Source organism: Pieris napi, chromosome 8 (assembly GCF_905475465.1).
Source record: "Pieris napi chromosome 8, ilPieNapi1.2, whole genome shotgun sequence".
NCBI lineage: Eukaryota > Metazoa > Arthropoda > Insecta > Lepidoptera > Pieridae > Pieris > Pieris napi.
The window spans coordinates 9,577,654-9,599,672 of NC_062241.1; the positions used below are offsets into that span (position 1 = coordinate 9,577,654).

Below are 22,019 nucleotides of genomic sequence, written 5' to 3' on the forward strand. Positions count from 1 at the left end.
AAAAAGCGGGTGAAAATAAATTATTCTTTATAAGACGTTCCGTTTTGCATCTTCAAAATAATAAATAAACAACTATTAATTTGGCGTCAAATCGAAATCGACCTGTAAGAAATCTTTAAATTATTGCTAGGAAAGCGCCACTACAAGTACAATAAAAATATGTCAAAGTCATAAACATTCCTTTTGCAGGAAAAATAAGCACAGCATTGGTTGATTACTAAAATAATATTAACATATTCATCTAGCCCATAGACGGGTAAAAATACGTACGTTGTACGTACGTACGAAAACGTGTGCGACAATACACCAATTTAGTATCTAGTACTTCATACAAAGGTTTTCTAGTCTAAGGCCCGCATAAAAACTTAAAACCGAAAAAGTTAAAGTAGAGAAACGTGGAATACGGCTATTATATCTTTAGTAATACATTAAAAAAATATTTAACATAACCAAATGTAATAATTATCGCCTATAAGGGTAATGTTAAATTTTAAGTACTGGTACTCTGTTACTAACAACGAGAGCGATCACGATCCCCATTTGCAATATATAATGCTTGAGATCTTCGGAATCACGCGGTTCAAAAACTCAATATTGAAGTCGGGATCAGCAGATTGACAGTTACAGAGTACCACTGCTGGAGTGACAAATAATATTGATTAGTGTCATCACAGTATCATGCTACTTTCATTTTAGCCATAAACAAACTGTTCAATTATGAAATTCAGAAACGTCATTGGGTATTATACTATATTTTGTTTAATCTATCACAGAATTACAAAAGACATACTTATATTATTCCCTAATACATGAAATGTAAAAAATTTATGAAAACATTTTTATTGCTTGTTATATTAATTTAGAGAATGACCTGAGCGAAGTTAAAAACGATGAAATGTATGAAGCGTACCACGGACACGTTACATTTGTTCGCCTTAACAGGAATTCAAATTTCGAATCACATAAGAATTCTTTTGTTTTATTAAAAACGAAAGTTAACAATTATTGCCATATAAAAAAATTCATATTAGACAAATTTTTCGCTGCAGACATGACCATACTTGATCATAGGACATCTAATTTTAATAAAACTCCCACAATGTAGTTTCTATGGTAAATTGTATATTGATACTAATAGGTCTCAGTTCATTCTCGTTTTTCTAATATAGCACCTACTGACAGTTATATTTTCTATCAACTAATCTTAGTAATTTGGCTTTTCTACAACAATGAAGTGACCATTGATATATCGCTACAAAACAACTGATGATATATAACAGTTCCACTAGAAGGCAACAATTTGACATTACAGTAAACGATCTCAGACATAATTTTGTCAACTCACGACTCAGTCCAGATAGTTGTCTCTTTCATTGAAATGGTTTTAGAAAGGGACAGCTCTATTTGTTTGATCTCACACGTATAAAGAGAGAGATCCTGAGATCGCAGATATTCAGGATATTCCTTAGGGATGTTACAATCTTATAAAACCTCCATGGTTACGTCACGCTTGACTTATTCAATGCCTTTATCCCGCTCCCGAGTTCGATACTCGATAAACAATAATTGTCTCGTAGTTTACACGGCGTTGGTAAGCTGTACTTCAATGTTGAGTTTTCGTACAACGGAAATTTAGAGAACTATATCGAAATGCCATAAAAAATCGAGATCGCAATTGTAATTTACAGAGTACCGGTGCTGTTTCCTATCAATTCGTACGAATATCGTTTTCATGTATTTTGCTAGTATTTATTATTAAATCCTCATTTGATGATGGTTCTTATGCACTTTAGAAAGTTAGTTTACAAATTTTGACATTTACTACTAGATATAAAATTTTAGATTAAGTAGTTTTGGAATAAGATTATCTAATCTAAGTTGATTAATACGATATTTACAAGTATATACAATTAGGAGGTTCATATAGCTATTGTTTTGTCTTTGTCACTCTTGTGGCTTATTGAATATAAAAAAGAGACAAAACATTTCAATTTCGGTTTGTGCATATGAATAAGAACACCTATTGTATGTTCTGTCCTGGTTACTCTTAAGGCTTTTTGAATATAAATGAAAGAGACAAATGAGGCGTTTCATATGTCATCCGTTTATTACTATTGGACTTTAAATTAGGGTCAGTTATAATAAGATTCAGTCTAATTTAATACAACGATATTACGCGAATATAAAAAAGTTTTTCTTTAAAGTTCATCAGTTCAGTTATATTAAATCACTGCTCCAACAACTAAACCACTAGACACATGGAGAAACGACTCTATATTAACTGTTATGCACAATTGAACATCAGAAATTGTTATTACAATCCTTATGTAAAACACTACTTCAACAACCAAAATACAAATCCAGATTAATAGAATTTATTTTCCTTAATGACGTCATAAGGAAACCAGGCATAATTCAATGGTGAAATGGTTTTTTCCATATTTATTTAGACCACGATTGTCTTTTGTTTTTAAGAACGATAGCTTTTGTTTTTCTTTCCCAATCTATTTTTTTCCAAAAACCTCAAAAACTAAAGCACTATCACTGCTGCGGGTTCGCGGGTCTCAAAAGTCTCGCCAAAACATGTCTCCCGCCAACGAGTTTCAAATGCTGTCCATCCATTACTACGCTTCGAATCCCGCTAGATGTCGCCACTGATGTGTTTGCTACCGAACCCTGGAAATAAAAAATAAAAAATAAATTTAAAATATGATTAATTACGTTTTAGTTTTTTTTTTTAATTGTGGCAGTTTGACCACTGGTTAGATAGTAAGCAGTTAAAAATTGTTAAACGTATTGTACAGGTAATGCAAAGCTTTTATTTATTAAACTTCAAAAAAAAATTACATTTGCATTAGGATGTATACTTTTGGTAAATTTACCAAAAAATTAACTTTTGAAGATTTTGCATTGGAAAGAAAATATTTAACTGCTAACGCCCTTATTCATAAAAACTAGATTAGTATTACACTATTTTAATTAAAGTGTCGTTTGTTAAAAGTGATTTTGGTAAAAAAATGTCGACACAGGACTTCCTTATAGTGTTGTGTTTATGCTGTGATATGCTTTTTAAGAGTTTTTATCATTAAAATAGTACAATATACATTTCAATATGACCGAAATTAAACCAGAACCAATTTAAAATATTAGTCTTATAACATGCCCCTTCTATAATTGTATATTCCATGCTTATAAAATATACTCTACATAACATAATATCAGTAAAATAATAAAATACAAATTTTATAAGAGTAATCTATATTGAAAATATTCTTAGCCAAGTTTAATGTTAATTCCAGATAATATAAAGATCGATATTTTTTGTTTATTGTGAAACACACTTTAACGTTAAGCAATAAAGACGAATTTATTCTATGAAAAAATCTGTGCATAATATGTAGTTACATGTTCGTACACAATATAACAGGCAACCAGAATGCATAAAGATATTAAAATATATATATGCACAATAATATATTACTATATGTATATATAACTATTTTATTTTATTTATTTTCTATATGCGTAAACCAAAAATGTATTATGTTGTTTTAAACTATTTTATATTTTAGTTCATTAATATAATTAGCATGCATTTTCTGACCCCTAGATAAACTTATATTATTATTTTTTTTGTGTTAATACAAATTCTGATTTGTATACAATGTACAGTGCAAAAACCCATGCATATATTGAATTATCACCTGTTGAATTTTTATTCCTTGCGCTAGTTTTACTTGTTGTATTGGATTCACCTATAATAAATTTTCTTATTAAAAAGCTGTATAGACATTTTTGGATGGACCCGTCCCTCTTAGCTACAGGCTCTATTTCGTCAAATCGTTACCAAATATAAACGGCCTTATTATAAACTAAGGACTCCACATATACAGTCTCATTTTTTCTATAAAAAATATGTATTCATAACTATGGTAACAAATACAACTATATCTAGTCCATCTTTTATATGGCTGTGGATTCGAGAACTTATAAGTATGTTTCGAAATAAGGGGGTTTTGTTTAAGAAAAATTAATTATCTCAAATTTTAATTTTCAATTTAAGAAAAGTAAATATCTATATTTTTTAAATAATGAAGGTTGTAACATACCTGCTGCAATTTCAGAACCGGAGCCGTAGTTGTTGTTGTATTCGCAGATTGAGCACCTAAAATGTTAAACAATTAGTAACTACAAATAATAATAAAAAATAAAAAAATATATATAAATTTGCTGCCTATTTATTCTTATAAAAACGAATTTTATCATATTTTAATGGATAAACGGTATTGCTGAAACTAAACCCAACAAAAATTGGTAAATTTGAAAGTAATACAGTCTTAGAACGTGAAAGTGAATATTCATTTAGTTTCGCCAATTATTTTAGGTGAAATATTTGTTTTATATCTATTATAGGTAGTTGGCCTTGCGGCTTGCGTGCGACACTTATCCTAGAGGTCGTAAGTTCCATCCCTAGCTTTGCTCCAAGGAACTTACTATGGCATTTAGCACTTGCCTGCACGAAGAAAAGGATAACTTCGTGGGGGAACAATCAAAATTATCAAACAAGATGCAATCTTAATACCCATTTAGGGTTGTAGCGGCACATTATTTAAAAATGTATCTCTTAAACTATAAAAACATCAATAAATTGTAAAAAAATATATACATTATAAACTAATAATTTTACGTCTATTTCAATGTATGGAGTATTTTAATGTTTAGTAATAACAGTTAAACCCTTACCTATACTACTAATAACAATTGTTTGCGACGTTGCCGCACCGCTACTGACAGGAACCCGTATTGCGTTGCCGTCACTCTGAAATAAAAATAAAAAATATATTAAGATATAAGCCGCCCGTTGCCTAATAACTTATGTAACCTACTTACTTTTTGTTTTTTTTTCTATATGTATAATTATGTGTATTATGGCAATGAAGTATAAATAAATAAATAATAAATATAAATTTATACTCGTATCGTATCCTCATTACAAGCATTATTAGTGTATTGGTAACGCATGAAAATCACCTAAGTTTTAGGATAAAATATGTCCATTGAATCTGTTTTTGACATAATTATAACTAGGCATAATTGTATTCTAATCACAAATCACAATCTCGACTTGAATTAAAATATATTTAGTGAAAGACAAAGTAATTTAATGACAGCTTTCATATCTCTGAAAGAGTGAGATAAATTTCAAAGAATTACCTGTAAAATAATATTATGCAATGGCTTCCCGGAGGTCAACAAAACTGGTCTTGTGAGACGTGTGGTAGGAGATAATACTCTCACGCCCCGACCACGCCCACTCCCCACTCCCACCACCCCGCTCATGTTCCGATTCATGACTCCCTCTAAGGATATCATTTGGCCCTGGAATATGTGTATTAATAAATAATTTTAAATACATTCAACAGACGATAAATGTTAAATAAAACTAAGTTTATACATGTATATTTTATTTAGCTTTATAATAAACGTAAATCACTGGTGTGTGTACCAGTTATATACTATTTGTGAATCTGATTTGGCACCCTCTAAGAACACGACAATTCTTATAATTAGAACAATAATAAATAAAAACTTGGGAAAATCTGCACGTTACCCGTCATTGTTATATGTATTTCTTGAAATTTTTGTTCTTACTTATTCTACCAACTTAAGCGTTTGAGTATTACGTCACAAAATTTTTGGAGATTATTGACACATTGTTTTTTAATGATTTATATTTTTATTTTTCGGAAATATATCATGAATCACCTTACATACGATTCTTAATTTTTTTAACAAAATAACGTTGTTACAAATTCATCCGATGCTAATAGCTCTTCTGTGGTATAACCTAATACAATTAGGGTTGGTAAAACCACAAATAAAATATTGTTACGAAGACGGGTCGACTGCAATGTTTTTAGATTTTTCCACTACTTAGAGAACTTTTCAGCAGGCTGAAATGTGATTTCTGACCGTTTCAGGGGAGGGTCAATCACATATTAGAAAATCGTAATTTACAGAATGTTACCCTAGTTTTCAGGAGGCTGAAACATTTTTTCAGGTCGTTTCGGAACAAGTGTAGTCGAGTGGTACACTTTTCAGGAAACCCGTTTTCAGGCGTTTTCAGGCCTGGTTATACCCCTTTGATGAAGGAATATTCTAGAACGAATTTTCTAGGTGTGGGACAAGGACGGTATGATACGCGAGAGAGAGGGAAGATGGGAACTTTCTCGAAACTAGACCGAGCACTCCAGAACGCCGTACGACAAAGACGAAGCAGTGTGCGAAAGAGATAGCGAGTACGCACGTTCTAGAATTGTGCGATCGCTACTCAGTAGGGCTCCCTCCTAGAGAGTTATCGAACATTCCCAGGGATATATAAGCGAGCCAAAACGCGACCCATTAGTTCAGTTTTGAATGCGATATCAAGAGATAAACACCGAAGTGACAAAGTGCGAATATAGTGAAGACAAGTGATAAAGTACTGTGTGAAGTGCGTGTAATTAAAGTAATTAGTGACAGTATTTTGTGTGTATATTTAGTGAATTTTTGTGCGTAATTTCCAGTTTTTAGTGTAAACAAATTCCTCGTAGATTTAATTGAAAATGAACCCTTGAAGAAATCTACGGCGTTTTCTAACGCTATCTCTTTCGCACACTGTTCCGTCTTTGTCGTACGGCGTTCTGGAGTGCTCGGTATAGTTTCGAGAAGGTTCCCATCTAACTCTCTCTCGCGTATCATACCGTCCTTATCCCACACCTAGGAAATTCGTTCTAGAATATTTCTTCATCAAAGGGGTATAACCAGGCCTGAAAACGCCTGAAAACGGGTTTTCTGAAACGTGTACCACTCGACTACACTTGTTCCGAAACGACCTGAAAAAATGTTTCAGCCTCCTGAAAACTAGGGTAACAGGTTACGAACTAGAGGATCGGATAGAAACGCCATAGATCTCTTCAAGGGTTTATTTTCAATTAAATCTACGAGGAATTTGTTTACACTAAAAACTGGAAATTACGCACAAAAATTCACTAAATACACACACAAAATACTGTCACTAATTACTTCAATTACACGCACTTCACACAGTACTTTATCACTTGTCTTCACTATATTCGCACTTTGTCACTTCGGTGTTTATCTCTTGATATCGCATTCAAAACTGAACTAATGGGTCGCGTTTTGGCGCGCTTATATATCCTTGGGAATGTTCGAGAACTCTCTAGGAGGGAGCGCTACTGAGTAGCGATCGCACAATTCTAGAACGTGCGTACTCGCTATCTCTTTCGCACACTGTTCCGTCTTTGTCGTACGGCGTTCTGGAGTGCTCGGTATAGTTTCGAGAAGTTTCCCATCTAACTCTCTCTCGCGTATCATACCGTCCTTATCCCACACCTAGGAAATTCGTTCTAGAATATTTCTTCATCAAAGGGGTATAACCAGGCCTGAAAACGCCTGAAAACGGGTTTCCTGAAACGTGTACCACTCGACTACACTTGTTCCGAAACGGCCTGAAAAAATATTTCAACCTCCTGAAAACTAGGGTAACATTATGTAAATTACGATTTTCTAATATGTGATTGACCCTCTCCTGAAACGGTCAGAAATCACATTTCAGCCTGCTGAAAAGTTCCCTAACTAGTGGAAAAATCTAGAAATATTCCAGTCGACCCGTCTTCGTAACAATATAGTCAGTGCGGACAGTCTCTTCGTGGGATTCGAGGTATCCATATCCACGTCTTAATACTTAGTAGGAAGAAATTTAAAAGGTAAATAATAATCGTAAATAAATGACTCGCGAAGCAAATATGAATTATATTTAAAAAAAAATATTTTTATTATGGAACATAAGATACAGGTATCACTTATTCCACGTCATTAAATTATTAATCCCTACTCATCGGCAAAGAAGACAGAGGGTGTAGGCCGAGAGAAAAAGCCGGCGTAAAAAACTCTCGGTACTCTTTTAAAATATTAGTTCTCATAACCTAACTGTACATGTCTTTGTGAATATGTAATAATACAAATAAATCTTACCTGTGCATTGGTTAATAGTTTAGCAACTATTGGATGCGGCTGTTTGTCTCCCGCAGCTTGATTCCTCACTTGAGCTATGGATTTGGGCGTTTGATTCAACTGTAGCGTTTGTCCACTGGCCAACTGTAATGTTTGGCCACTGGAAAGTTGGACTGTTTGGCCACTCAATTGTAACGTTTGACCACTCGGCAACTGAACTGTTTGGCCGCTCAACTGTATTTGATTGCCTAATTGTACTGTTTGTGTGCCAAGTTGTGTCGATATTTGATTGGACAATTGAACGTTTTGTCCGCTCAACATTGACTGGACATTTCCGCCCAACTGTACCGTTTGTCCGCTCGGCAATTGGACGCTTTGGGTTGGAAGCACATTTTGACTAGCAACTTGTACGCTCTGTCCGCTCGGGAGTTTAACCGTATGTCCGGTTAACTGTACGCTTTGGCCTAATTGGACAGTCTGCCCGCCTATTTGCACCGTTTGTCCCGCTAATTGTACAGAAGATACCGGTATTTGGACTGTCGGCCGGACGGTGGGTGTTTGGGCGCGGGGATTTTGATTCTTTTGGTTCACCGCTCGTATAGCTTGAACTGTTTGTGGGGAAGCTAACTGGACAGTTTGACCGCTTGGTAAACGGACGCTATGTGTTGGTAATTGAAGGGATGAAAGTTGAAGGGTGTGGCCAGATAATTGGACAGATTGTCCGCCTGCCAACTGCACAGTTTGGTTTGACAATTGGACAGTCCGACCTCCTGGTAATTGGACAGTACGAGTCGTGATTGATGACGTCACAGGAGTAGTCACGCTACTAACAACATTGGTGACTGTTGTACTCTGTAACAAGATTTAATATCAACATTACAATTGAATTTTTTTTAAATTTATGACTTCCAATAACATATTTTGTCATTTAGAAGATGTGTTTTAAGATCTATTACGTATATATTGAGAAAATTCACGATATCTTTATAAAAATGCAGAAATTATACCTGTAGGGTCGTGGCGACAGCCGTCGATGGCAGCGATGGTCGCTTTTTTGCTGTTGTAGTCGCTGCTGTAAAAATATATGATAGTTGAAATGATAGCATAGAATTGCCTATTCCCAATGTAGACCCGTGAACCTTCAAAGAATCCAATAATATTTAGATTTTGATGGTCTTAAAGAAGCTCTATTTATTTATTTTTGACTAGAAGAAATATAGGACTCAATTTCGATAAAAAATAATAAACAAACAGACTTATTAAAAGCAATAATATATACGATTCTGTATAATTTTACTTCCGCTTTTAAGTATATTAATACTACAAATAGTTGAAAATTGCCTAGTGGCTTAAGTGTACGCTCATCCCTGAGGTCGTACGTTCGAATTACAGCCGTTGACTAATAGGTAGGTGAACATTGCGAGGAAACCGACATATAGTATTGTCTTTTATCAACATAACTTTTACACATTTAAAGAAAACACTTTTTTACCGGATTGAAGTTATGTATTTAATTATACATTTTTAAAAAATCCGACGTTTCGCGTGCTTTACAGCGTTCGTGGTCACGGTGACTGAAGACAAAAGGTGTTGAATGTAAGAAAGTATCACGGCTGTAGAAAAAGTTGTATTATCTTTATTTATTTCCCCGGAGTTGATATCGACTTAAGGATGGAGGAAAAAATGTTTAATTATGTAAAATAATTATAAGTTTATAGTAATATATAACTTCAATCCGGTAAAAAAGTGTTTTCTTTAAACCGACATATCTCAAAACTCATGTTTCAGGCGCATAAGGCTGATCACCTACTAATCTATAAAAATCAAAATGATTCAAAAAAATCTATCTATCGCATCTTAAGACCCATTTAGGGTTGTAGCTGATTATTATTTAATATATAGCAACTTATTATTTAATGCGAACTATAAATAGATAGAAAAATAGTCTAAAATAACTCACGTTGTGGCATAAGAGCTCGTGGTGATATGAGGGACTTCCCCGCAGCTGTGGCCGGACTCAGTACTCGGACTACGCCACGACGCGCACTCGAAACCACCTACAATTATTATTATCATGAACCTTAATATGGATAAAAGTACTCTATTTGTTACCATGACAACCCTTTGTATGGAATAATCGTAACCATGGTAACAAATACGGTACTCCAGGTTTTACGTAATTTTTAACGTACTTTTAAAGACACCAATATCTTTACCTGAGTGGAAGGTGTACATACAGTGACCGCAGTCACCGTTGCCGTGGTGTGCACCACCGGTGGCCTAATAAGCAACGAACGTGTCACTTGGGCCTGCAATAATAAGCATATATAGTGTTATTAATAGTGAAAAAAATTCATAATAATAAGACGAAAGGAACTGTAAGGCATTAATTAGCACCTCGAGAGGTCAGGATAGCCCGAAGAAAAATCATTTTTTTGTTAAAAAAGAACAATATTTTTACTCTGGAAACCAAAACCCTTAAAAATTCAGTACTAACATAAGTTTTGTTAACTGTAAACTAAATTTAGTTTGTAAATTGTCAGCAGATAATTTTATCTCATATACCAACTCTACAAAAAACAAAAGACGATTTAAAATATATGTATTAAGCCGCTAGTTAAACAGCGCTGTTTAGTTAAGAGGCTAGGCTGTTGATTGAACGGCTAATTAAGTTGGCTGCCACATACATATACAGGGTGTCCCAAAGTTATGGGACATGAACGGAAAATACCTAATGAAGGCTTTATGTTCTTTTTAAAAGTTAGTAGTTCTACATTCAAAGATTTTTATAAAAATTACTTGCCTCGTCTGGGAATCGAACCGACTTAAATGTAAAATAAATATAGTTTAAACGAATACGATAAACGAAAAATATGGCACAGAGCGCCCCACGCTTTTTCACAATAATACCAGTATTTTTTGTTCATTACCATTTTCAGCCTAAATTAGGAATTATTTTTCACTTTTTAGTTTGATGTGCTTTAAAAGCGTGTTTTATAGTTTTTTAAAACTATATTTATTTTCCACTTTTTAGTCCTAGCAGCAATACGTGTTGTCTCAATTTAATCGTATTGCTTTGTGGACTTAAAAAAAATTTCATTGTTTTTTCGAGATAAACCTATGAAATTATTATATTGTCGCTGATTCTTTATAAGTGTACAAAGTTTGAATTAAATCTGTCCGTTTAAAGTGGGTCAAAATCGAGTCCGAAGGAGTCGGTTACATACATACATACATACATACATGTGAAGCTAATATAAAGCGTGTAAAAATAACACCCCTACTTTTATGATGCCAATCGAAAGAATGGCCAAAAACTAATAACTCTTTTTAAGTAACATCGTAATTTTAAAGAAAGGAACAGCGTGAAATAACCTATAGTAGTACATTACCTTTGGATTCTGTATAATAGTATTCTGTTGCATAGACGTCATTACATTTGTCTGTATTAATGTCGGTACGGATATGGAAGACGGCAGAGTCGATGTAGGGAGTGTCTGAAAATCCAAAATGTACTCTTATATAAAACATCGTAAAACACTTAATTAAAAATATATAGTTATTGGACACCTCAATTTAAAAACAAAATTAAGTACAATTTGATACAAATCTTGTGCCCAATCACAACAGTGAGAGAATTCGATCATTGCAGTATCGTACGGTAAAGGAATGACTTAGAACCAATGACGGCATATAGATACAGAAATATAAGCCTACGATATATATACGATATTTAGGGCTACTAAGGGTTGTAACTTCCATGTTTTTAGAGCAAATACATTTTATTTACAATACGTATACGTACTATACTATTATTTGATCGTTATAACTTTCGTTACTTTGAATATAAGAAAACCTATTTTATATAGGCAAATTTTGTATTATAAACATTAATTAAATAAATTTAATTAAATAAAACATAATATATGTACAGCCTTGAGCTCTACTTTGAGAACTGGCAGTAAATATAAATTTAGTCATTGTATATATTTGTACTTTGACTGTGATAATAAACCGTAACGTAAAAAAGGTTTAAATGTAATGTTATGTTAGATTGTTTTTAAATTATAAAAATACATTTTAATCTGTCCAGTGGTTTAGTCGTTTACCTCAGAACATTATATTAGGAAATATAAACTTACCATAATCTGTGAAGTATCTATTTTGGATATAGACTTTTGTTTGACAATAGGCGTCCGTGCTGCATTCAACTCATTTGATAACATGCTTTTACTTTGCGGCTTTTGTATTGGCTTAGGCGAGGAAACACTAGGTTTAGGAGATGCAACACTCGGTTTAGGGGAGGCCACGCTCGGTTTAGGGGAGGCGACGCTAGGTTTGGGGGACGCAACACTCGGTTTCGGGGACGAGACACTCGGTTTAGGGGACGGCACGCCCGGTTTAGGGGACGCTGTAGTTCTAGGGGAAGTTAAACTTTTAGGTGATTGAATCGGCGGCTTCGGCGATTTAGGAATTGGCTTGATAAGTTTTGAATTTTTCAACTTTTGCGCTAAAAGACTCTTTTGTTTAATCTGATTTATTTTAAGCGCTTTTGGTGATATTTGTTTTATTATTTTTGGTTTATGACTTGGTTTAACTTTAGGAGAAGGGGTTTTGGGTTTCGTCTGCGCCTGAGTGGCCTGCATGAGTAGTTGTGCAGAGGATAATTGGCAGAGATTGGCTGACGAGCCACTGTCGTCTACATCCACATCAGTATCTGAACCATCTAATTGTATATCATCGCCGCTTCCTACTTCGACTTCCATCTGAAAATGTATATAAATTTTATTTTTACAGTCTATGGGTAATATTCAGAGACTTAGGTCCATATTAAATTTCTATATCAAGTCACAATCTCGTCATGAGCACTGTCAAATAAATTGGTTGCTATGTTAGTATTGGTTAGTCAATTAGTAAACAATCAAGACAGAATTGTTACTAAACTAGTACTTTTTTTACTTGATATACGAAGTTCGTATATCAAGTAAAAATCTCGTCTTAAGGGCTGTGAAATATTCATACAGAAAAAAATGGTTCGACAACTCTTGAAACTAGATTAAAATTTTATTGAATTCTAGAATACGATCATCAGTGCTCAGTAAGACTTGCGTAAGTCAAATACATTTTTGAAACTTTGTCAAATCAAAAAGACCTAGGCTAAGTTCTGTTAACGCTAATCAAAATTAAATCCAGTTTCAAGAGCTGTCAAACTATCTCCATATGTCTGTCTGTCTGTCATAAACTGTCTTCCATATGAAGTTTGACATACTTGTCTGCGCTTACAAACATAAAATTCAGTAATATAATTGCAAAAAAAACTTTTCATTGATACGTACATGGTTAACATTGACTGGCGTCTTTGGCGATGGCGAGGGATCTGTGGAAATTGACTTGATCGCCCGACTCCGAGCATTACTGCATTTCAACCAATCCTCTTCAGTTCTATAAAGTTACATTTAGTTATTTAACACTGTGTTGTATTACGTAAGCAGATTTACTGCAATTTAATCCCCCCCTCCTCTTGTCAGCAAAAATAATAGTACATAAACGTATTAATTTTTTCCAGAAGGCTTCGAGGAATCCTCGATAATACATTTCGTTTTCAAGCATAGGCAATGTGTAGGTAATATGTATAATAAAGTAAATAATGACTGTTGAAGTAATCACCAAATAAGAATATAAAAGACCTCCCTGCCCCCCCCCCCCCCACAGTACTTGAACGGCGGCTTGAACGGATAATAGTTAGATCATAATATGATGTTAAAGAACAGTGGTGCTACAACCTCTAGGTTCAGCCTCAAAGGCCCTGCCCGGGTCTGGCTTCCTTTAAGTTCAACAATTGGACCTTCAAACCGTACAATCTATAAAACTTACCTATTTCTATGCAAGTACGTCCAAATTGCGGTCCTCTGGTCGTATTTCACTATGGGATCCCTTTTTATTGCGACGAGTCGGTCCAATGCCATCGAAATAGCTGACGATAGCGCTTGATCAGTACATGGAATGATCCATTGGGACATTCTGCGGAAAAATTATGGTCTCCGTCAATAATTTCCATGTTTCCAAAAAGCAATTGTTGGAATTGAATAATATTTGAGTAGGATATGTAAGTTATGGTGATGATCCTCAATTTAGGGGAAATTAAGGAAAATTTATTAATATGAATAATTATTATTATTTTATTCCTTTTTTTTGTAATTTAATTTTATAGTTTTTTTTAATTATTTTTTTCGACGATTCCAACTTAGGGAATAGTCAAATTTTTATTAAAATCGCTACATACTTTTATTAACTAACTATTATACAATATACATACTTAAGCAACATGAGTAAATCCCGCCGTGTACCCTCTCCATTGGGCAGCCTGGCTAATGCGTCCCTCAAAAGAGCTAAAAATCCCGCAGCGCGAGGTCGCTGAGGCGTCACCAGGGACGTACACGCCCCACCCGCGCTAGCACGTACGCCACTCGCCGGTCCGACTACTGACCTATATCTACACCCACAGCATAAGTTTTAGCCCCGTTTCGACGAGTCGTAGACATTTCTATAGAGAGTACATTAAACAGTCGTTTTTTCCTATAGATAAAATATTAAAACCCAACAAAAAAAACTATATCAACAAATCAGGGAGCGTTCAAGTATTTCTGTAACCACTAGTAAAACGTTTAAACGTTTCGTGACCACCCAGTGACTCTTTAAATACCTAAAAGTTACCAATATGTGGTGGTATGTATGTAAAGTACTGGAAAGTCGAAAATTATATAAACAATAACGCGTAATTCAATCCCCGCCCCGCATCGTAACGTTTTACAAATAGATAAAAAATTCGTTACGTAATACTTGAATGAACTTGTTATTAAACAATACAGTTAGGTACATCATTTATTAATAAATTTTCACCTTTATGTGCATTCACATTGACATATTAAGCAGGAGCTAAGTATAAGATTCAGAATTCAGGTTCCAGACTTAGAGCGTATAACTTCTTTGTTGAAATCAAATACGTTTTCAAAATACGGAATTCATAAGCTAAGTCTCGAATCATACCTGAACTTCCTAAAGTAAAAGATCAACAAAAAAGAGTTGACCAAATTTGAGGCAACAAATCTTACTCTGAATGTTTGCATAACAATATGTAAGAAACCATTTCATTAAAACGTAACTAACGTACTTACGTAAAAAAAAAATTTTTCAACTTTTTTTTGTTTCCCTGGTATTTGTAATTTATCTATATTAGAAAAATGGCAAAAAGAAGGTAGTTAAAACAGGCATACCCATATTGTAGATATGTAAACGGTTTAGATGCAGACGCAAATCTTCGTCGTTCTTGAGATCTAAACTCGGCTATTTCCGTATTCGTAGGTTGTCGCACAATCCAGTTTGTTGGGTACCTGGCAAGAACAATTTATATTTCATTTCATATATATTATATATATTAATGGGCCTAAAAAATATGAAAAATGTTTAATTCCATATTTATTGTTTACGAGCAATGTTGTCCTGAGGTCGTAGGTTCGATCCCCAGCTGTGCACCAATGGACTTTCTGTATATGTACGTATCTATCACTTGCTTGAATGGGAGGAAACCAGCATGTTTTGTTTTGTGTTAGACAGAGAAAGCTGATCACCTACTTGTCTATAAAATAAGAATTAAGGCCCATTTAGATGGAGAGAGTTTCTCGTCTCGAAGGTGCGATTATCGAAAGAATACAAAAAACTTTCTTCGTCTAAACATTCACACCAATTGCTCTACCACTTTGACGACAATTGCCTCGTATTGTGTCCGTGTAAACAAAAAATGTCATACGAGATCGTGTATATACTAGTCGAGATTCTCGTAAGTAAGAATCTTCTTACTAAAATGTCGATGTGTAAAAAGACGCAGGAAATTATCGCCTAGCGATAAATCACTGGCGAATCTCGTATGACATAATCGTAGGTGAGAATTTAGTTCTTGCCTGTATGTAAACATTTTGATACGATAATGCTATGGCGATTATTGCTGGTGATAGTCGCGTACGATTTCTCGAGAAACTCTCTCCATCTAAATGGGCCTTTATTCAAGAAACGAATGCAATCTGAAGCCAATATCTAGATATAGCGCTACTGTATTATTATTATTTATTTTTACCCTTTGGCTGGTTTTAAATTGTTATATTATGGTGTTAACAATGCATTATGTGTAGACATTATAGTCGATACTTAATATAAATATATTTAAATTTTTAATGGTCTGTCCATAAAATTGAGAAATCAAGTTAAACAGACAATGATATGTGAATATTGTGATAATTTTGCGTTATCGTGTATGGACTTCGACTTTAAGCATTTTACACGTTCTTGTTTTCTATAAAAATACTACTAGGGTATGTGCAGGAAGTATGTTTTGCGTTTCCACAGACGTAAATGGAGTCTCGACCAGTCTACCGACGGTTCCAGAAGCCCCAGTGGCTAATGCCGATAGTATATATCAGCGGTCGGAATAACTTGTTAGCGCGATTCAGGGCATTCCCTATGTGGTGTTTGTTTGTTATAATATGTGAAGCATGATTACTTTAACGTTTTAATTTAATCATATTTAATTATAAAATAACGTAACGTTTACTGCATCTATGCAGTATACTATATTATTACAGTAAATAATTAAAATGTGTTTTAATCTATTAAAACACGTTTTTAATTATCCGATGAGTGAACTGGCAAAAGTTCTGCTTCATGTCAGTTCTTATACTGTAAGAAATGTAAGAAGTAGTATTTTTTGTAAATATTTTAAATTTCAATCTATTACTGTTTAATGTTGCGTTTTTTTTTTGTATGAATAAGTCTTGTTTTGTTTGTGATATAAATGTCAATGTCACATTGGAGTCATCTGTAATGATAGCTTATTTTGTTAAAAATATAATAAAATATGTGTTGTACATACAAGTTTATGTGTGAGGTTGTGTGTGCGTCACGCATATGTTTGGGAATATAACACACTCTGCATATGTTTATGCTTACCTGGGTGGGGGCGGCGCATCTGGTTGCTGAGGAGTAGGCGTCGCGGCTCGCATCCATCTCTCGCACAATCGATTGAGAATTGCATCACAATCGCGACCCGCCCCTATCCATTGATACATCTGTAAATAATTATATATATACTAGAATTATACCACAGGCGTATATAAGGTTGCATTGCAGTATTATTTTAACTGTATTAAAAAAATATTTATCGGCCTTACTAATTTAGACATGTCTACACCAAAGTATATTAATTCAAATGTATAAATCTCCAAATAAAAAGAGAAAATATTACTTTACACATCTTAGCTAATGTTTGACCTTAACATAATACCTCGCAATGTGTTGAAACAAAAGAAATCGTATTTGCAATATTAAATTATTGACTTTAGGATGAATACATGATGATATACGTCGTACTATATCAATAAATAATTATTGTCTTACTTGAGTATCTGGTATGAACTGGAGATACGGCACAAAATCATCTGGATGTGGTCCACGCTCTCCGGCTAAGAAATCCAGAGCTGAATTCAACTCTGCACACCAGTCATTTGATACTATAAAACATAAAATAAAGTTGGTTGAAGTCCCTCTAATGTGGTAAGGAACAAACATTGTTTTTAGTTCTCTTCTTCAAGTCAATTCAAAAGTCGACAAGACTTTTTTGAAGGGAGTAGCTTGCAAGTGCATGCTCCTATGTCACCCTGCCTTGATAGAGGTGAATCAGTTGGTTTTCTTATTTATTTTTTATTAAATAATAATTACCTGCTTTAAGATGTATTGATAAGGATGATGTAACATGTTGTAGGTGCTTACAAAGGTTTTATAAAAACAACGTTGTCCATTTTTAATAGTGACGTTTATTATGACGTGTAAATTTAGAAGCATACATTTTTTTCTGACGTTCACAAGATCTCATTAAGTTATCTATATAAATCAATTATATTTTCATTTGAATTACTCTTAGGAATTTAGCCTAATTCATATATAGTCCGGTCAATTTAGACATTCCCTTCGAATGTCTAAATTGACCGGACTATATATATATAAGGACTTTATGTACCTTTACTCTCATTTTTTGGTCTAGATTGACCGGACTAATATTCACATACGGAAAATTAAATATAAGCATATTAATAATAAGAAACAATTTTTGGTAAATATTTGGCAAAGAACTATCATATTGCCCAATACACACAGTTCACGATGTTTTCATTCGATATCGAGAACATCCTTTTTTTTTTTTTTTTTATATATTATGGCAACAGCTTCAACTTTATGCCAGTTTCAAGTAAAAGGTTGGGAAACTACACGCGAAAAAAAATAAACAAAGACATCAAAAGGAAATAAAGGGATAAGCTGGAGAACATCCTTTCTAATGAAAGATCTGTATATTCCTTAAGATTCAAGTCAGATTTTGCGACTGTTTACTTTATTAAAATTTTACAATGAATTAATGTTAAAAAAAATATTTTTTTTTTTTTATATAGGAAATTTGTAGAATTAAAAAAAAAATACTTACAATTATACCAAGTATTAAGCGGAGCAATGGGAGACCTCATAACTGCCGAACACCGTGCCTGCAACTCCCTTTTAGAGGCCCGATGAGCTGACTTAGCGGGGAATAATGCCCGGACCAAGGACAGAAAGTTCGCATGGGTGGTCTCTGTAAGGGCCTCATCTGGACTCTTTGGAGAATCCATGGTCTCGTCGGCCAGCTCTACTGGGAGCGCCATCATGTCTATAGAAGAATTAACTTTTCGAACTTTGGGTTTAAACAGCCATTAAAAAGAGTTTAATAAAATAGGGTAGTATTTCGTAAGTGTATGTATGTGTGTCTACGAGTTTCTCGAAAAGGGGCCGTTCAAGTATTACGTAAGCAGATTTACTGCAATTTATCCCGCCCCCTTCCTCTTGACAACAAAAGTAAGCAAAGCTCTAAAAAATTATAGTACATAAACATACTAATTTTTTGTAGGAATCCTCGAAAATGCATTTCGTTTTCAAGCATAGACAATGCGTGGGTAATATTTGTAAAAAAGTAAATAATTACTGTTGACATAATCACCAAATAAGAAAATCAAAGACACCTATAGTGTTTACGTAATAATTGGACGGCCTCAAACCGAATGCCGTTGTGAGATGATTATTTTACGTAAGTCATGTATATTGCAACTTCTTCGAACATGCCTAGTATCATAAAATAGGTTCAGTAGTTTATGAGATATTGGTATGCACATTTTTCTGAGGAAAATAAATTAGGCCATAAATATTTCACTTGAAAGGTATTAAATTTTAATTTTTTCATCATCAGCATCACATTAATCTCAAAGCACATAATATAAATTAAGTTAATTAAAAATATATATAAAATAAACATAAATAAAATGTATACCTATGCCATCCAAATCTTCCAACTTAATAGGTACAGGTTGATTTGTCTTTGAATTGCTTTGTGAATCTTGAGGTTCTTTTTTAATTGTTTTCTCATGAAGATCAAATCTTGAGCTGGAATTAAAATATACTTTTAAGAGAAAAAATTAATATTGATCTTTAAGGTAGCATGTGTTTAAAATACATGTCAAATTGATAACCTACTTGTTCATGATGTTCGAAGTTATTAAAGAATGCTAAATATTGCTTGACAGAATATTAAAAAAATGTTTTGCTTACACAAAGTCTATTAATATTAATATGTATTAAATCTTATTTAGAAAAAGTTCTATTGTAGCAAAAAAAATTATCTTACTAAGCCCTGTCTTTGAAGGTCATATTTCAATATAAATTGAATATATAAAGCATGTCTACTTTTGAATTTTTGATCAACTAATACATTTTTGGCAAAGTGAATAAATCATTTATCTTTCTTTCATTTTTTACATAATATTTACTTTAATATAAGATGTCTCAGAGAAGGAAACTTACTTTTGATTTTCACTATCAACTTCTTGCTTTATATCAACATGGTCCATAACTTTCTTTTGCCTTGGGCTTGTTTGTTCAAAGAAAGAACTTTCTGAATCTGACTCCTCTTGCTCACACTTTATCTTTATATGTGGTAGAAGTTTATTTTCACTATTTTCATCATCTTTTGTTTTTTTCTGGGGTTGTTTAAAATCTTTACCCCTATGCTGCTCCCTTTTTATGCCTTTTCTAACTTTTTGTATTGGTATTTCTGCTTTAGGACCACCAAACATTAGTTTCTTTGCTCCATTCATTAAAGACACTCTTTGTTTGATATCATCTAATGTTATACCTGTGGTATTGAGTTCTGGATGAGTCTGAAATAAAGGAATGTTGTAGTAATTGTATAATCTTTGATTTTCTTATATATTTCAAGATAATTAAATAAATATATAACATTTAAACTACCTCCCTATGTTGTCGTCTTGCTCGGTGTGTGGACAAAACATTTTTTAAACAAGCTAAAGATGGAAGGACCAGTTCTCCAGTACCCAATGTCCCAGATACATTGGAATCTGCACTCTGTAACAATACAGTAATATTATTGCAAATGGTTTGTCATGTCATAGAATATATTTGGAATAATATCTAATGACTTATAATGCATACAATTCAGTTTCTTATTCTAGTTTTTAACATTGTAAAATAGTCCCATTTAATGTTTTTATTTTTAAGCAATTAGTCAACTCTCATTATAACAGCATCTAAGTGTAATACCTGTGTTTGAACTGCATTATTTCTTTTCCTTCTCTTTGAGAAATGTTCAGGTGGGCCTTCTGGATAGTTTTCATCGTCTGACCCTTGACAGCCAACTTCGCTCCATATAGCTGTTAACTCCTCAAAGTACCTATGTCTTGCCCTTACATACATTGGTTTATAGTTGTTTTTTGAAGATGGCTTAGGTGGAAGTAATGGTATAGGTGGAATTAGGCCTGGTGGAGAAGACTTAGCTACTGCTAATAATCGTTCTCTCGATATGAGTACTTCAGGCAACAACTTCGCATAATATGACTTTATCTGAAAGAATAATTGTAACATTAATATATACAAAAAAACAGTAACTTAAGATTTTAATTTAAATATTTGACCTTATGCCTTTGTTGTTTTGCTCTAGCTTTTGTCAGAAACTTTCTCATCCTTGCAATATCAGGCCTATAATTACCTTGCCTTAAATTCTTAAAGAAACAAGTTAAAGGAGATGTAAAATGAAAGGGTTCATGACTTAAAAGCATTTTCAGGGTTGTTTGCTTCTCCTCTTCATCATTTTCTTCAAATTTTGGCAATAACTCTTTGAGCTGATCTTTGTGTTTGTCAGCCAAACTGTCCCAGGTTTTCATTGAGAAGAACTCTTTAAACAAGGCAGGATCTTCACAAAGGTCTTGAGGAAGTTCCAATGTATGACCCAGTATGCGAACTTGCTCCATAATCTCCTCATCACTCTCAGAACTTTCGCTAGAACTATCTGATGAACTACTGCTACTCTCTTCACTGAAACTTTGATCACTATCCACCTTCTCTTCCATGGTTCTGAAGTATTACGGCTTGGATCAAAAACAAAACTAAATACTTCTTTTTTAAAGTAAGCCTCTGTTAATAAGTTCTTATAAACATCTATTTTACTCCCATTAGACTGTTAATAAGTCTTGTTTCGTATACGATGTTTACGAAAATCCGAACCAACGATGTAGCGTTATCCAATAGAAAGCCATGGAGTTTTTTAAATAGCCGTCAAGTCTTGTCTAAAATAAAATACAACGCACACGCCAAACTGAAATTTTTCATACATACTATGCGCCAGAACGGCACATTGCGATGAGAAAATAGCTTGACAACCAAGATCAGCGACATTTTGCCCATACAATTTACGAAATGGAATTTAAAAGCATATCGTGGATAATCTATGAAGTACGGCAGTCTATGCACTTGTCTATGGATATATTTTACAGATAATAAAAGAAAGCTATAGACTTTAGCATAATTTTTATTTTTACCTCTGCTAAGTGCTAACTAGTTGGAGCCTATGACGTTGTCTGCGT

The 22,019-nt window shown here is 33.7% G+C and overlaps 1 protein-coding gene across 5 annotated transcripts; it reads right to left on the bottom strand.

Annotated features, from left to right (window-relative positions):
- Positions 1-1,800: 1,800 nt before the first annotated feature.
- Positions 1,801-21,857, bottom strand: LOC125051674 (nuclear factor related to kappa-B-binding protein-like). 5 transcript variants are annotated; one of them, XM_047652172.1, is made up of 23 exons: positions 21,072-21,857; positions 20,701-21,000; positions 20,392-20,505; positions 19,945-20,300; positions 19,415-19,527; positions 18,542-18,775; positions 17,464-17,576; positions 17,017-17,135; positions 15,291-15,407; positions 14,333-14,509; positions 13,891-14,037; positions 13,353-13,458; positions 12,159-12,782; positions 11,409-11,513; positions 10,233-10,325; positions 9,977-10,073; positions 9,024-9,085; positions 8,038-8,868; positions 5,215-5,379; positions 4,744-4,819; positions 4,110-4,165; positions 3,705-3,755; positions 1,801-2,676 (listed from the first exon to the last, which is right to left on the bottom strand). In XM_047652172.1, the coding sequence occupies exons 1-23, from the start codon at positions 21,504-21,506 to the stop codon at positions 2,542-2,544; spliced, it is 4,626 nt and encodes a 1,541-aa protein (XP_047508128.1). In that variant the 5' UTR covers positions 21,507-21,857; the 3' UTR covers positions 1,801-2,541. The 5 variants fall into 5 exon arrangements, with proteins under 5 accessions (XP_047508128.1, XP_047508131.1, XP_047508129.1 ...); XM_047652175.1 differs by having other exon boundaries at positions 18,542-18,760; positions 21,072-21,856; XM_047652173.1 differs by having other exon boundaries at positions 9,024-9,088; positions 18,542-18,760; positions 21,072-21,856.
- Between the last annotated feature and the right edge of the window lie 162 nt (positions 21,858-22,019).